The 18,295-nt window shown below is 43.9% G+C and overlaps 1 protein-coding gene across 2 annotated transcripts in view; it reads right to left on the bottom strand.

The window, feature by feature from the left end:
* DYM (dymeclin) overlaps positions 1 to 18,295 on the bottom strand; it is a 1,096,728-nt gene that overhangs the window by 790,221 nt on the left and 288,212 nt on the right. For both annotated transcript variants that reach the window (XM_086960369.1, XM_086960370.1), the window contains exon 7: positions 2,107 to 2,232. In XM_086960369.1, the coding sequence (XP_086816495.1) occupies positions 2,107 to 2,232 (126 nt within the window). The remainder of the gene's footprint in view (positions 1 to 2,106; positions 2,233 to 18,295) is intronic.

Genomic DNA, 18,295 nt, shown 5'->3' on the forward strand with positions numbered 1-18,295 from the left:
GGATGTTGGGACCTCGCCTAAGCATGGGGGCCACCACGCCGACGACCAGATATATGGGCTCCCCCCACCGTGAGCACCTCGGTCTTACTGCCATTTAATTTGAGGCAGTTGTTGGACATCCAGGCTGCAAGATCTTGCATGCAGGCTCTGAAACTGTCCACCGCAAGACCGGGCGCACGTGAAAGGGAGATAACCAGCTGCGTGTCGTCGGCGTAGGACACTATGTGCAGACCATGGCCCTCAGCAATAGGGGCCATTGGGGAGACATATAGATTAAATAGGGTGGGGCTCAGGGCGAGCCCTGGGGCACGCCCTGGCCCAGGCCGATTTCCCTAGAATAACATTCGCCCTGGCGGACCTGAAAACCTCTCCCCGTCAGGAAGGACTGGATCCATTCGAGTGCAGCTCCAGATATCCCTCCACTATTCAGACACTGTAGCAAGGTGGTATGAGCTACAGTGTCGAATGCTGCACTCAGGTCCAATTGGATGAGGGCCATAGTCTGACCCTCATCCACCCCCTGACGTAGGGTCTCCACAGCCATCAGAAGTGCTGATTCCGTTGAGTGGCTGGGACGGAAACCAAACTGGGTGTCGTGTAGGAGGGCAGCCTCTTCCACGAAATACATCAGTTGCATGTTTACCGTTTTTTCCGCCACTTTGGCCACCTAGGGCAGAAGTGAGATAGGTCAGAGGTTTTCTAGCTTTTCGAAGCTGATGTTGGGTTTCTTCCTAAGAGGTAGAACCACTGCCTGTTTCCAGTCTCTGGGCACGGTCTTAGTTCTAAAAGACACGTCCAGTAGGTGTCTGATATATGGTTCCAGCACCGGTAAGCTATCAACTAGGCGTTTCGGCGTGGTGGGGTCCCGTGGGCAGCCCGACTTGACGGATCTACAGATTTTTAGGAGGTCTTGATTTCTATACATGAATAATTCAAATTTTATAACAGTAATGAAGAACTCTCGAGAGACAAGGCACAAATGTAAGCAGTGATGAAAGGTAGAGTAATATATAATCCATCTCTAGATATGAAGACAAGATTGTGGTACACCTTGAAGATTTAACTTAGCCTTTCACAAGGAAAGGCAAAGGTGGCAGAGATGTTATGTAGACTACCATGGTACACATAGGATGACCTTGTGGAGCACAGGAGACATCGTTTTTGGGGCATCTGTGCTGCAAATATCTTGAAATTGTGCTGTACAACAGATCCAACATGTCAGGGCAATTAAAGGGGCCCAATGCCCAGCTCCAACGCAGAGTTGCAGAGGATGCAGTTCACCATGGGTGCTCACAAACAGAAGCTGAAAGCACAAACTATGCCCATTGGGTTTGGATAAAATGACTGGCAAAAGCAGCATCCCTTGAGGTAGGTTAGAAAGAGGAGAGACAAAGTTAGATATAGCGCAGAAACTGGCACCCCTCAAAAGCAGAGAACATTTGAGAACCAGGAGCAGCTATGCAAATCATCGCAATCAACTAGAGAACAAACACAGTGGAAATGCCTTCTGGAAACATGTTCTTCAATTGCCTTGCTCAAATCAACCAGCAGTCAAAAAGTGGTAATTGGCCAACTCCAGATTAAAGAGAAAGCATGAAATTGGCACAAGCCCGATCAACAGCTCTTGGGATGAAAGAAAGAAAACAAATCCCAAAGACTTACTGGCTCAGGTCAGTGGACCACGAAAGCACAGAAAGTCTGTAGGACTCAAGGGAGCAACAATCTGTTCCAATCACTTTGCTGCACAAAATATTCAAAAATACCAGAGAAGAATAAAGAAGGGCATTTCTATACAGGGTCCAATTTGCACAATTATCCCACACAGTTGAATCCTGAGGAGCAATCCCCCTCTTTATGAAGGCCAGGCCAAACATGCTGAAGCTGGAAACACAAAATCTTGATTTGCAAACGCGAACTCCTCATGATGTGTCTGTGAAGAAGAAGGAAAAGGAAGGGAAAATCCAGATGGAAATTTGACATAAGAATGGAGGAGGTTTCGAGAAAATAATCATGCCAGATTCAGAATAACTCCCACAAACAGCATATTTCTTAAACACAGGACAATGCTCTTCAGCAAACAGTACATTTGAAAATAAAATGACGTACCATCGACCATGCATCAGGTATTTGTGCAAGATGCTTTCACGAATTATCTCTTTGTGGAATATTTGATAGGAAAGCAAGATAATAAATGTTGTCACAGCTTCTAGTAATATGCTGTAAGTCATGTCCCTGCAAAAAACAAGATAAAAGAAAGGCATAAAAATGTAATAAAGTGATACCAAAACAGTTCCAAGAGCTGGCTTTCTGTTTGTCAGCTAAATGAAATGTGTTGTAGCTTTCACATACTCCCACAAATAACTCCAGACAAAAAGATAGAGTGATGCTCCATGACTATGCTAGTGAGGGTTCAATATAATGCCCTAGACCGACCCTAGGTTCAAACAAAGCTCATTGTTATCAGGACTGGAGTAATCTATCCATCACAAGGATGAGAGATGTAATCAATCTGCTAATGCGAATATATGCTTCATGGTATAAAGTCACATTAGTGTTGGCGAAACTGAGGTCTGTTGTGAATGCTACCTCTTCATTGACAGACGCTAATTATTCAATATTTAAGTAGCTTATAAGCACCTTAAGCTTGGGTGACCATAGATTCGGCAGGCTGGAGGAGAACATTGGCTCCTTGAGGGAAATCTCTCTGGTTCCAACAGGTCACTAAATTTGGGTTCTGCTTATCTTTTGCAGGCAAGACCCCAGTGTAGCCGAGGAGTCCTATCTGACAGGGGTCCTTCATTCTCATACTTGCACCCTTGGTATGTACAGCACCGACTGCATTTTCAACACTGCGTAAATGAGTCCATCTATTTCAAATGACAGTCTGTTTGCCCTTCAGAATTGCTGGGATTACTTTCTCATCAGTAGATCCTACTACATTATGGTAGTTATGCTTTGTGTCGTATATGTGGGCAGTACAATTAAGGGTGACTAAAGCAATCCATAATAATTTTTCAAGCTAATGTCTTATAGAACATTATAGTAGTCTAGAGGACTTACACTTAATGGGCATGGATCATGTACTACCAGACACCATGGGTGATAACTGAAAAATGAAAGTACAAAATGCAAAACGAAAGTAACTGGAGAGACATGATAAACTGCAAGCACCATGTTTCAATAAAAGTATTTAAACTATAGATATTCACAACATTTTTTTTAAATTAATGACGACATTGATCAAATTGTGTTCATAATAAGTATAAGTTGTGGTGTCATCTTTTTTTTAAACTAGATTTTATTGGGTTTTCAGGTATTCATAGCATACATTAAGTCTCATCAACGTTATGCATATACAATTAGATATATAATCTCTGGTGCACTCACCCGAAGACTAACAAACCCTCACAACCCTCTCTCTTCCCTCTCTTGAGTTGCATGTGGTTGCAAATAAGTGTCTCTTCAGCCATTGCGCGCTTGCTATGGCCCTGGGCTTAATTCTGGATGTTATAGTGCACATATCGCTATGGGGGAATCATCTGGTCAACCTATCCCTGGTCTGCCAATTCACTTTCCCTCCTTCTCGGTCTGGTGCTACTGGCTGCGGAGATTCCGCTCTGCTGGATCCATGCTCGTTAGCTGTTAGTTCTTTCACTAGGAGCTCCCATGCTCTTGTTCGGACTGCGTTACCTATACCCCGCCTCGCTTCTCTAAGTAAGAGAATCCCTTTCGCCCACCCATTTTTCTAATTCTTTTCCATGTTCCCACCACGGCCCCCCTGGATTTTCCAGTCTCTAGCTATCTCCCGTTTGGCCAGGACTTATGCCAGCTCTTGGAATTTCCAGGTTATTTTATTTTTGGCTGTGTGCCGGAACCCCCCTAGCAGGTAATAGTCTGGGGTTTGTGGCAATTCCTGGTCTATGGTGTCTCCTATTGTGCATACCTCCTCCCAAAATGTGCGCAAGGTAGGGCAGTCCCAAAACGTGTAGAATATGGGCTTCTCTCGCCCCGCACCTAGGGCATACTGCCGAATCTACTAAAAAATAATGCATTATTTGGGCGGGGTAAGATATGCTCTTTAGAGCATGTAAAGTAATTTATTGGTTTGAACCGTGAGTTTCTGGACGCTTACGGGGTTTTCTCCTCTATCATATCCCCGTCGGCCTCCGGGATCTGTCTTCCCAGGTCCTCCTCCCATTGCACTCGCAAGCGGTCTAATGGGTTTTGTATGTCCTATTTGATCGCCTTCTAAAGGCAGGAAACCATTTTAACCGTTCCCACCAAGAGTGTGACGTACCAGCATCCCGCGAGCACTCGGGAAACTGTGCTGCCCGTGCCCCAGTGTTTCCTTATCCTCAGCCTGTGAGCTCTAGATTTTAAGAACTGGCCTCTGGACAATTCATATTCCGTTTGGAGCGCTTCGAAAGGGAGCAGTTCCGAATCCCGGTAGAGGTCCCCCATCACTTTCAGACCAGCCTCTTCCCAATCCTACTGCCCCGACCAGTGTTTCTTCTCTGGGAGGCAGCGAAGCAGAGTTATAGTTAGGTACAGAGAATAGGGTATTCTAGCACTCACTAACCTCAGGTACCGAGCCAAGTACCACATCAGCATCCTAGTTTGGGCTGTGTCTCCCGGCGAGTTCCCTTGCAATCTCAGTAATATATTTGCAAGCATTGGGGCGGTGAGCGCAAAGGGGTTTTGCTCTCTATCCAGGTTCCTTCCCCACCACCAGCCACTGGATCATCCAGTAAGTTGAGCTGCTATGTAGTATCCTTCAAAGTCCTGGACTGCTAAACATCCTTCAGTCATGGGGCGCTGTGCTACCCTCCTGCGTCCCGCCCCCCAAATGAAGGATACAATCATTGAGTCAAGGTCCCTGAATGTCGCCCGCAGTATCCACACTGGGAGGGTTCTAAAAAAGTACAGCAGTCGTGGGAGTGCCACCATCTTCAGGACATCTATTCGTCCGGGTACCAAGAGCGGCAATGTTCACCAGAAATCCATCGAGGATCGGATTGAGCGTATCGCCCTCTGACAGCTCAGTGGGGCCATAGTATACTTTTACTCCCAAGTATGTCAGGAAGTTAGGCTCCCATTGTAGGTCCCCTAGTTCAGGCGGCAAGGGTCTCTTGGGCACTATGGGAAACAGTTTTGATTTCTGCCAGTTGACCTTAAGGCGCTTCGGTCGGATCTGTGAATGTATTGCGGAGGAACAGCAGGAGATCATTCGCATACAGGGCTGTAAGCAATCCACTATAGTCTTGCCCGCTTCTCGTCCTGCAAGCTAAAGCGTCCATGGCAAACGCGAAAAGCAGTGGGGAGTGGGGGCTCCCTTGTCTCGGGGCCCTCTCCACCACCTGTCGAAGTGAGATAGTTTTCCCGGTACTTACTCTGGCTGTGGGGCTTGCTTAGAGAAGTTTTACCCATGGCAGGAAGGCCCATCGCGGACAGCACCTCATACAGGAAAGGCCACCCCAGAATGTCCACCGCCTGTCGAAGTGAGATAGTTTTCCCGGTACTTACTCTGGCTGTTGGGCTTGCTTAGAGCAGTTTTACCCATGCCAGGAAGGCCCATCGCGGACAGCACCTCATACAGGAAGGGCCACCCCAGAATGTCAAAGGCCTTCTCGATGTCCACCGCAAACACCACTGCCTTTGGCTTGTCATATGCTTTGGAATCCATGACCGCCAGGAGTCTTGTATATTAACGGCAGTATTTCTGGGATAAACCCAGCTTGGTCCGTGTGGATCAGTGTCGATGTGTGGCAAAAGTCTGGTTGCTAATATGTTACTTAATATTTTTTAATTCATCTTAAGCATGGATAACGGCATGTAGGCCATATAGTCATGTGCAAGTTTCCCCGGTTTCAGCACCGGGACAATGAGGGGCTCCCTGGTGCTCTCTGGCAGTAACCCGGTGTCGTGGGCAGCCTGATACAATGAAACCAGTCTGGGGGCCAGTTCCTCTACATATGCAGCATAAATTTCCACCAGTAGCCAGTCAGTGCCCAGGGTCGTGTTACAAGCCCTACACTTGATGGCTGCCCTCACTTTCTGTAACTCAGTATTAGTTCCCAGGCTTTACGTCTCAATTGGGTCCAGGCTTCTCAACCGTAGGCCCTCCAGGTATTCCCGGGTCGTCATTCTGTCACAGTGTGTTGATCCCTTATAAAGATCAGCATAATATTTCGCGAAGACCTCATTAATCTTTGCCTGTGCATAGTGTCTGGTGCGCTCTTCGCCCCCTATTTCTACCAGCAGGGAGCATCTACCTATTGGGTTTGCAAGCCACGCTAGAAAGGACCCCGACTTGTCCCTTTCTGCGTGAGTTTGCTTAAGATACTGTTTATTGTCAAAACACCGGAGCCTCTCAGTCTGCGTCGCCACCTCTACTTTGGCCTCAAGTACTGTCTGCTAGAGCTCCGGGTGGTCTGGTTGCCTGTGCTCCAGTTACTTGAGAATCTCATCCGCCTCTTCAACCTCCCTTAAGAGGGTACGCCGTGGCAGGGAGGCCGTCTCTGCATTGTCTGTAAAGTATTGTGTGATTTTACCTCTGCTCTCTTCCCAGAAGACCTGATCTTTCAGGGTGTCTGGGCAAAGCCTTCAAGTGGGAATCGCCTGAGTGGGGCGCGCCCACCCCAAAGTCAGCACAGCCGGATTATGATCTGATATTGTGTGTGTGAGGTATTCTGTGGTGAGGATCTGACTTTCTATATCTGTCATGCATAGGAAGGCGTCCAGTTACACATGCACCTACTGCGCTGCAGAAAAATAGGAGTAGTCCCCATCTCAGGGATGTAGGGTTCCCCAGGCATCCAGCAATCCCCAGCTTCATCGCCATGCACTAAATGATTGAGGCGTGCGCGGCTCGGCAGCCTCGCAGTGAAGGGTGGGATCTGTCCATGTGTGTATCATCTACGCTATTAAAGTCTCCCTCCACTATTGTGGTGCCAGTCAAACATGGTGCCAAGCAGTGACTTAGTTGGGCAAAGAAGGGTGGCTGCTTCTCGTCGGGGGTGTAAATGTTCACTATATTCAGTTTGCAACCCTCTAATCATCCTGAACCGCTAAGTAGGTCTACTAGTGAGTCTATGAGTTGAAATGGGACCCCTGCCTGTGTCCATATCGATATGCCCCTCGCGTAAGCAGAGTATGTGGTGTGGTAGATTTGGCGTCTCCAGCGCCTCTGTAACGCTGCACCCTCCTTTTGTGTGAGGTGCGTCTCCTGTAGTAAGCCTAACCGGACCCCCGTCGACAGAGGTAGGAGAGTACTTTATATCTCTTCACCATCGTGTGCATGCCCCTGACGTTCCAAGTCATGCATTTATACTTCTGTGTGTCAGCCATATGTTAGTGTCCCTGAAATAGGGTAGTACTTTGGTTCCTCCCTGGCCCTAGCCTCTGTGAGTGGCATACATTTCCTAGAAGCTTGTGGCTCATTCTGAAAATAGTTCAACTCAAAGTGTTCCCCCATTAAGAACAATAAACAAATCCCCCAACTCCCACACCCCAGAACAAGTAGGTAAACGCCTCCCATCCAAACTAGAACAATAAGTCCGCAAGTAAGTGCTTGCAGTTCAGTCAGTCAAAAAAGGGGGCTGGTCTGTCGCTCCTACGATCCTCCCAGCCGCCATCCAGCTCAGGAACCTCAGGAGGCCCCCGCAGTATCATCCCCATGAGAATCCCAATAACTTGTTGCTTGGTCAGGTGCTTCATGAGTCTCTCTGCGTCCCTTTTAGGTCAGCACAGGCAAGTGTGTTTGGCGTCTATGCCGTCTGGCATTTGTGGTGTTTCATCTGGGAGCACCAGGGACTCACTATTAAGGAATCACATAATGCCATGTAGGTAGGAATCGCAATATTTTTTGCAATTCCTTAATATTCCTTGATTGTGAATCGCAAATTGTGATTCGCAATTCACGAATGCCTTACCATTCGTTCCTATGGGCCAAGAGGCCCACAGGAATGACTAGGAATTGCTTACGCAATTTGCGAGTCACCAAAAGGCACTCGCAAATTGCAGGAGCAATTTCAAGGGTGCCAGGGTTCCAAAAGGACACCCTGTGGCACTTCTGAAATGTGCATGTGTGCACATGTGGCACACATACATACCCTAAGGGCATGAATGTGTGCCACAAGAAAAGTGCTTTTTTAAAGGAAAACGCTAATTACCACCAACGTGAAGTTGGTGGTAATTGGCGATTCCTTAAGGCTAAAGTGCACTTTCTTTTGTGCTACTTACATTGCATTTAAGGAATCGCAATTTGCGATTCCTTAAATGCAAGAGCAAAATAGGGAATCACAATTTTGCGATTCCTTATTTTGCTAGGTGGTTTCAACTTACCTACTTTGCTCGCTGCCAAATAGCGATCGCAAACGCTGAAATCCTGTGAATTTCAGCGTTAGCACTCGCTATTTGGCCACCTACATCTGGCACTATGAGACTTACTGATTAGCGATGTACCTGGATTTTTACATCAAATGTTATGGGTATTTTTTTTTGGTGACCCAATCACATGGACTAGGTTTTGGTACATGATTAAACGATCCTGTTTGACCAACAACGTTACTTATTTAAAAATGCATTAGAAGTGAATAACTGTAAAATTCATACTTTACAAATTAAAAATAAAGACCAATTTTTGTTGGCAATAAATATATATTTATATTCTTAAATTACGTTTTATTCTAAAAAAACAAAAATCTATTTGTATGACAAGACATATTCATATGGGAAGATGCAAAAGAAGAAAAAAGCCATTACAAAGGAGCTTTCCTTTGTAATGGCTTTTTTTTCTTTGGCATCTTCCTACATGAATATGTATGCAAAAAACAGAAATGTCATACCGACAACTCTTTTGGAGGGGTTGGACACATACTTAAGCACAAAACTATTAATTTCAAACAAGAGACGCACTCAAAATAGAATCCTGCCTTAAGAAAACAAATCATATGCACTACGAGTGAAGATGAAAAACCTGTTTGCCAATTTGTTCCTATTTTTAGATTTTACAAGTTAAGCGGTATTAAGCAACAGGATCAATGTATAGTCTGCAGAAAAAGGTGTGGAATTAAGCCTTACATTACTAAAGCCAGTATCCCCTCATGTTTTTAAACTTCTGTTTTTATTCTGCGTTAAGAATAACGAGTACAATTAACCCCCGTATTCTGCACCTCCACACGACCCGCTTTAAATCCAACAGCTCTGATTCCAGCTGCACGCAGTCCAGATGCAGAACCCTTCTGCCACAGCTGTAGAGTGACAGCACTCCAGCATTTCAGTAATGTGAGAAGAAATAGTACAGCTCTGAAGTATCCACTGACCAACTGCTGTTGTTAACATTTTGCACTGAACTCAGACTTTTCTTCCAGAAGAAATGTATAAAGCTACGGATTAAAGGTCTTTACATCAGCTCTCTGGAGCAATAAGTCCATTAAAGGAACCACAACTGAAAACAGTTTCCTCTCAAAGATGGCGCATCAACGGACCAACATTTTTACAGGTGAAAACACCTCAATATTACTAAATGAATGTGTAACAATCATTACTTGACTTAAATTGTGGCTAAACGATCGATCATAGAACCCTTCAGAAATAGTCTTTCACTCAATGCATTTCAACATAAAGCTGATGTGGCTGCTGGGGACAAAATGGAGAAAAATGGCTTCATATAACCCTTCCACCTACAAAGTGTCAAGAAAAAACACATTAACAATCAATGTCAAGTGTATGATTTATAACAGCAATATCATCGGAGTGTAGGGGGGCACTCCCAGGCAGTTATGGAACAGGCTATTGCAGGGCTTTTTGCCTCGCCTACGCCCTCTGACCCCACCCTGGTCAATAACAAGCAGGGGTGCCCTCCCCATGGAAATTATTGGTTAGCTAGGTTGATGCTTGTTCTTCCACTGTAGCGACTATTAGAAGAAAGTCAGGTATATCTACAATTATATTATACAGTGTTTTCTTTACCACGACAGACAACTAACAAGATGGCGACTGTTCAGCACAAAAACTACAGACTACAATAAATGAGTGCTGGGAGGTGGGCTGTAAGACAGGCTGCAATTTAAGAACTCAAAGGTAACTCTTGTACTAGCACAGATATGGTTTTGCATATTAGTTATTACCAATCTCAAGGTTCTGCAAATATTACATGTTAGCGCAATGTGATTCATACCGTGCACTGTTTTTGTCTGTGTAGTAAGATATCCAGTCTAACAGGAAATTATATTGAGACAATGCTGCTTTCTGCTTAACATTGTATAGCTTTGATAAAGCCTTAAAATTATCGAGACAAGTATCAGCTATTGTGATAAAACACAAATAATACATAAAACAGGTGAACACACAACCTTTGGTCGAAATCCTGTACATAAATGATAACATCTCAAACTTACTTTGTCTCACTTGACAATCTACACCCTGCTGTAGGCACTAGCAAAATTTCAGAGGCAAGAAGTCCCCATAACAAAGGAAGAGTCGAAAACCGAATGTGGACATGTTTAATAGTTATGGGCACAGTTTGATGGCATGTTCTTACAAGTAGAGATATTTGCAATACATTAGAAATCAGAAAGGCATAAAGAACTTACATTTGTAACTTTAGTTCTAGTTCATTTGACTCTGATGCAAGGTAACCTGATGCGAATAGTGCAAACGTCTTGTCAGCCACCATTAAGTTCTTATGTACAGTTCAATGAAACCCCTGTCCAAGCTTTCTGGCTGAGATGCGCACACACATAAATCAACTAGATATATGAATATTCGATGCTGCTTGTTCATACCACCATGCACCAGGCAAGAAAGAGTGTGAAAGTATCAGCTCGGATTCTGCCACAGTTCAAATCTCATTACAACGAGTGCAGTTGTCTTTGCAGAGCTTTAAAACTTTGTAGACTTAATGAAGTTAACAATTGATAAATCTGGAGTAAAAATCTAACAAATTCTATATTTTTTGTGGAATTAAACCTGCAAAATCTAATTTTTAGGTCTGGGTGCCAGTGCCACTTTCGCAAGAGCTTGTATGGCCAACCTAAAAAAGAGCTTTTAGGAGTACTACAGGGAGGGGCTTTGGATGGACCTATGTTAGTGAACAGGAGTACGATTTGATTGTGCCATCCACAGAAAAAATGCTTACCCTCCATGGCCAGTACTGTTTTGTTTATCAGTAACGTGAGCCACAGCTCTTTATCAGGTTTAGGGAGTCTTTAAGTCAAACACACAACCCCTTTAATGCGACCTTTCCCTGAACCTTATAAACAACTTAATGCTAGCAATCCTTGAACCCTGAAAACACTAACTTTCCATGAAAGCTACCTTCTTGTACCCTAAAAATCCTTAACACCCCTTAATTCTGTGCATCAGTGAACCCTAAGTACTTTTACTACCCTTATTTACTACCATTCCCTGATCCTTAAAAACATCAAACTAGTCCCTAATGCTACCCTTACCTGAACCGGAAAACCTAACAACTGCTTACCCTTTCTAATCAGTAACACTACATTCCCCTGAATACTGGAAACACCTTACTGCTAACCATTCCTGAACCCTAAAAATCACTTACTACCCCTAACTGTATTTTTCCCTGAACTTAAAACCCTTTCCTACCCCTTAATACTACTCCATCCCTGAACAAAAATAAAAAACATAACTACCGCTTAATGCCACGGTTCCAAGAACTCTAAAAACTAAATGTTACTCCTTAATAGTACCCTTTGAGGAATTCTACAAAACCTTTACTACCTCTTACTGCTGCTACCCTTCCTCCACAACTTTACAATTCTACAAACCCATACTACCCTTTAACGCTACCCATGACTGAACATCAAGACCCGTACTACCCCTTAATGTGACCCCTCCCAAGGCCCCTAAAAGCCTCTTATTGCTCTTTAATGCTACCAATCACTGAACCCCAAAAATCTTCAACATTATTTAATGTTACCCTTCCTTCAACCCTAGAAACTCGTGATTACCCCGTAACACTACCTTTCCCAGAACCTTAAAACCTTTTACTACTCCTTAACACTACTTTTCACTGAGCCCTAAAAAACTCTTACTACCTCTTAATGATAACCTCCCCTGAACCCTACAAACCCCGAAAAGCAACTCTTCATCGAACCCTACAGACCTATACTATCTATTAATAATATTCATCCCTGAACGTAACAACTGAACTACCCCTTAACAGTACATTCCTCGAGCCTTAAAAATGCATTAACACACCTTAACGGTACTCATCCCTAAAAACCCTTATTCCCCCTTAATGCTACCCTTCCCTGCACACTAAAATGACTTACTATCCTTTCATGCTAGCCTTCCACGAAACCTAGAAGCACCTTACTAATTATTAATGCTATCCTATCCTGAACCCTTCAAACGCCTTACTAAACTCTACCGCTCACTCAGGGGCTCTGCCTGCTGAAAGAATGAGAAGCCTATGAGTGACATACTGGGAATAATTGGGAATCAAATTACTGATTCCCCTGTTATATCATCCTTTATAATGCAACCCTCAGGTTCCCTCTTGCGAGCCCTGTTATTTCTTTTCTGATCTCACTCACCACAGTTATCAATGGCCCGTGTATATGAAACTCTGGGGAAGAGTTACAAGGCAAAATAAGGAACATCGTTATAAGACCCTTAGTGACGTTGAGCAGCATGGAAAAAGAGTCTGAAAGTTTTTTGGCATTGCTTTCAAGAGTAAATTCTGCTCACACCAAACATCTCCACTCTGCCCAACTGGTCCTGGCCAACATCCCGCAGATCCGCAATACCAGGGCTGGAGGAAGATCCTTTTCCTGCCTCCCTGTGAAGACCTGGAACTCCCTGCCTCTTCAACTCAGGCAATCACCATCACTGCCGCAATTCAGGAAGGACCTCAAGACCTGGCTCAATACACCACCCCCCTCCCTACCCGCCCCAACGTCCTGAGACCCTCACAGGGGAGTAGTCTTGCTCTATAAGATCACTGATTAATTGTTTACGTACAGTGGAGCTGTGCTGCGTTGCCAGTTGTGAGACATAAGCACCACCCCAATAATCAAGTAATTTACAGCATGTCTACTGTTTTTCTGCTATAGGGCAATTTGGTAAAACTTTTACCAAAAAAAGTTTTTAGAGATAAATGTGCAAGCATTGTTTTCCTTCTTTCCCCACAATAATTGGTATAAAATGTGCAGTCTTGTCTTGTGCTCAGGCACTAGTAGGTACAGAATTCAGCACTTTTCTCCTCATGCATAAATAGCGTTAAATGGCATGCAAACCATTTTCCAAATATTTCACTGGATTTTTTTTTTTAACAAACTCCCATATTCTAAATGACTTCCACAGTAGTATGTCCCTGAATAAAAAATACACCAAATATTAGTGCACTACTATTCTAAACTGTTTTGTAATAAAGCCCTATCTAGGTAAGGTAAACTTCCCTTTTCAGGACAGGCGTAACAGCGCAGCTGTCTGAGGGACACATTTTGAGCAATTCTTTAAAACATGAGGACTAGCGTTAAATGTCCTGAAAACCACTATTCCACACATTTCACTGGATTGTTGTTTAGTTCTGGAGGACATATTTTCATCAATTCCTTAAAATATGCATTGTGTGGTTTGTAGGAAAACCGAGGTTTTTATGTGGTCACCCCAGATTTTTAATCTTTGACTGGTCCCTATAGTTTTACTGGCTTTCGAACTTTTAATATTATTAGCTTCAAAATCTAAAATTAATGGTAAATTGCATTTATATAGCGCTGACTTCCCCTGTAGAGGCGTGGTAGCGCATTGCAGTGACTAGCACACTACTCCGGAACACAAAATTAGATTTAGTTTGTAGATAAATAATATGTGCTTTCCTTTTCCTTGCGGATTAGTTATGGTAAGTTTGTGCTCTTGAGTTCTTCTGTACTTAGTAGCCTTTTGAGTGGGTACAGAATGATGGGAATGGACTAGAAAAGGGAAAGTAGTAAGTGGTTATGTGCAGTAGCGGACATGTGCGCCTGTTAGTTGGGTGAATTGGCAAAAAAGGATGGGGAAGTTTGAGAAGGGTTTTGAGTGTTCATAGTAGTAAGAAATGTTGGGATGGGTTAACTTTCTGACAGCTGTGCCAGGTAGCTGTTACTCCGCGCAGCAGGTAATCGCGTAGTAGGCCTAAACATGGCTATTCTAGTCCAGAACATTCCACTCCTTTCCAGCACTAAAACCAATTGTATGTTACTCCTCTTCTCTACTTATGGAGGGCTGTTGCATGCCTAGTAGGCCAGGGAAGCCTTTGTCTCTCACTGCTATATGTAATGTAATGTTGGGGAACAGGAACAGCGAGATACTGTTGGGCGACTTTCATGCAAAAAAACATGGTGACAGAACAAAACATTTTTTTTTGCAAAGAGAAATCCAAAGCAAAATAAACTCCACAGGTTACTTAACAGACACAGAAACTATACTTTACAACAGAACAATAACGGCCTCCGGAAAAAAAGAATTTCCTGCAGGGTAATGGGTTGACAAGTTGTTTACCTTAGTGCCTTATCGGAGGCATCATTAATGTCCAGGAAATGGCCTGTCCAGCAAACACTGAGAGCTTTCTGAAAAGTGCTGCATGCACGTCTGGGCAGGTCATTAGGATGTGAACCACAAATACCCTCTATAATCAACGCTGAAGGCTCAAAAAATGCCTTCCCAAATGCACCGATGAAGGTGTTTTTCCAGTCACAAATGCACCGATAAAGCCGGTTCTCCAGAGTCACAAATGCCCCGATGAAGCCATTTCTCCAGTCACAAATGCACTGATGAAGCTGGTTCTCCAGTCACAAATGCACTGATGAAGCTGGTTCTCCAGTCACAAATGCACTGATGAAGCTGGTTCTCCAGTCACAAATGCACTGATGAAGCTGGTTCTCCAGTCACAAATGCACTGATGAAGCTGGTTCTCCAGTCACAAATGCACCGATGAAGCCGTTTCTCTAGAGTCAGAAAAGGACTGATGAAGCCATTTCTCCAGAGTCACAAATGCCCCGATGAAGCCATTTCTCCAGTCACAAATGCACTGATGAAGCTGGTTCTCCAGTCACAAATGCACTGATGAAGCTGGTTCTCCAGTCACAAATGCACTGATGAAGCTGGTTCTCCAGTCACAAATGCACTGATGAAGCTGGTTCTCCAGTCACAAATGCACTGATGAAGCTGGTTCTCCAGTCACAAATGCACCGATGAAGCCGTTTCTCTGGAGTCAGAAAAGGACTGATGAAGCCATTTCTCCAGTCACAAATGCCCCGATGAAGCCATTTCTCCAGTCACAAATGCACCGATGAAGGTGTTTTTCCAGTCACAAATGCACCGATAAAGCTGGTTCTCCAGAGTCACAAATGCCCCGATGAAGCCATTTCTCCAGTCACAAATGCACTGATGAAGCTGGTTCTCCAGTCACAAATGCACCGATGAAGCCGTTTCTCTGGAGTCAGAAAAGGACTGATGAAGCCATTCCTCCAGAGTCACAAATGCCCCGATGAAGCCATTTCTCCAGTCACAAATGCACCGATGAAGCCGTTTCTCTGGAGTCAGAAAAGGACTGATGAAGCCATTTCTCCAGAGTCACAAATGCCCCGATGAAGCCATTTCTCCAGTCACAAATGCACTGATGAAGCTGGTTCTCCAGTCACATTTGCCCCGATGAAGCTGTTTCTCCAGTCACAAATGCCCCGATGAAGCTGTTTCTCCAGAGACACAAATGCCCCGATGAAGCCGTTTCTCCAGTGTCACAAATGCATCCATCAAGCGCGTTTCTCCAGTCACAAATGCACCGATGAAGCCGTTCCTGAGTCACAAATACACCAATGAAGCCGTTCCTGAGTCACAAATACACCAAAGAAGAAGTTTCTTCAGTCAGAAAAGCACAGATGAAGCCGTTCCTGAGTCACAAATGCACCAATTAAGCTGTTTCTCTAGAGTTACAAATGCACTGATGAAGCCGTTTCTCCAGAGACACAAATGCACCAATGAAGCTGTTTTTCCAGTCACCCTTCGCGAGAAGGATATCATGTAGTATTTCTTAATATCAGAATCAATTCAGTGGAAAAAGAAGTGCTAATCAGGACACACTGAAGGATTAGACACACAAATGTAATATCCATTAATATAATAAAATTTGGCTATACTTATCTATACTTTTTTAGAGACACTAGCAGACAGCGACAGACAGAGAGCATTGCAGGCAACTAGCTTGCACCGACACTGTGGAACCAAAAGCTCCACAGTGCAACAAATGAAAGGAGTACCCAAACAGCAAAATACTATTTTGTCCGAGGTTCCGGAATATCTTGAACCGGATCTACATCCAGGGGTTTCTAGGGTAAGTCCTGAACCACACTGGTATAGCTACAAAAGCTACACTTGTAAATTATGACTATAAATAGCATTAATTCCCATAGTCAGTGGTTATATTTAAAATCAGTCATGGATCGAGCCATCCTGGGCATACAGAGGATACCTACAGACCTGAGGCACACTAATGGGAGGCGGGGACTGCCTCAAATAATGTTAACCGCATCGCTGCGGCGGCTTTTCCCGCTGTGCGCGGCAAATTCGAAAATACCGCGTTACGTGACGAGCTGGCCTTGTCATCCGCGCAGGACAGGTAAGCGCGATGACGAGCCCAGCTCGTCAATAGCCTCGAAGGGGTTAATAATGCCAAAGTAGCTTCTGTGGGACATGATTTCGTCACAGAATTCTTAGGCTTGAGTCAGACAAGACCTTGTTATTTCACTAAAATTATATATATTCACAAAATTCGGATTTAAAGAGCCTTTCAGCCAGCCCTCTTCATCTATTGGTTTATTATTGTGTTATTCACATTTTTCTTCTGCCCACTACAGCCATTGGGGATGAGTCCGCCCACTTCAGCCACCGGCTAACTTCACCATGAGTGATTTCATTCTGCCCTCTCACAGGGAATATAAAGACACAAAGTAGTTCCCTTTAGTACCAGGCACAACAACTATGGCAATGTGTGCTTTTTGAGACCCAAAAATATTTTTGCGTTTATCCAATTATTATTATTTTTTTAATATATTGATGCAGGTCCGGCAGCTTTCCCCAACAATAATGTTTTCAAAACACCATGATACTAAAACCTGCATTCAGAAAGCCAAAAGTTTGGCGATCGCCACCAAGGGCACTGGCTTTGGCAATACTGGTTTTAAAATGGTGCAATATGGCGAGGTTTTAAAATGACAAGACATTTTGATTATTTGTTTCAAAACTATTAGCATTATTCTGCGCTTACGAATATCTCGTAAATTAGTAAGACACGCTGCAGTTTGAAGTCCAGTGGGCCAGGAAAATCTGGCTTTGTGGGTGCTCTCTCCTGATTCTGGAAAATTTGACCACATCAGGTATCTTAGGGAAACACTGGTGAACAAGGCAGTCATACCATTTAGGAGACAGCACTGAACACTTTTAGGAGGTTTTTAATGCATTTCATGGAGACTGCCAACCTTTCAGGGCTGTCCGAACTGTAATGTGACAGTCAATTTTCTCTGAACAGCTGTCATACTTGAATCAGACAGCATCGACACCTCTGAGAAGGTTAATATATTTTTCATGGAAAATTCGCGACTACTCAGCAATACTTTACTGTATTTATTCAGAATGTGTTCATGTCTCACACCATTATCGAAGGCCCGAGGATCCTTTACTGTCCTCAAGTCATAATGTGTGTTATGTTTTACTGGTAGGTTTATCCTCATTGCATGATGTGTGTTTTTTTACTGGTAGTTGGTAGGAAAGAGCAACTAGCTATGTTTGCTGCTGAAGATTGTGTATGATCTACAGGAGCACACATTCAAATTCAGGCAAAGTCAACTCATGCTTTTGAGTCTGATAAAATGAGAAGCAAGTTTGAATGGGTAGTAATCACTGTATATAACAAGCATTGATTGGCAAGACAATAGTCCTACCTTTCAAAGATTATAGCCGACTTCTTGGTTTGGCCATTCGTTTTCTGATGTTACTGCTACAGACCAGCATTGACAAAAAAAAGCTACAATGTCCGCCTCAGCCTGTGGATGTTGGGGCATAAACGCATTGCCATACATGCATGTGGATAAGTAATGGTACTGCAGCAGGCGATTCGGCTTTTTTAGTTTACAGTTTCTAGATGTTTGGAGAGGTCAATCAAGAAACAGCAGAAAAGATGCAAATTTGCATAATGAAGAAGCAGGACAGTATTAAATTGCTTCTTCCTGGACCTTCCATAACGGAAAGAAACAAAAAAAAGATGCGAGCTAGAAGGAAGAAGGGATCAAGC

The sequence above is a fragment of the Lissotriton vulgaris genome, chromosome 3_1 (genome assembly GCF_964263255.1).
Source record: "Lissotriton vulgaris chromosome 3_1, aLisVul1.2, whole genome shotgun sequence".
Taxonomy (NCBI): Eukaryota; Metazoa; Chordata; class Amphibia; order Caudata; family Salamandridae; genus Lissotriton; species Lissotriton vulgaris.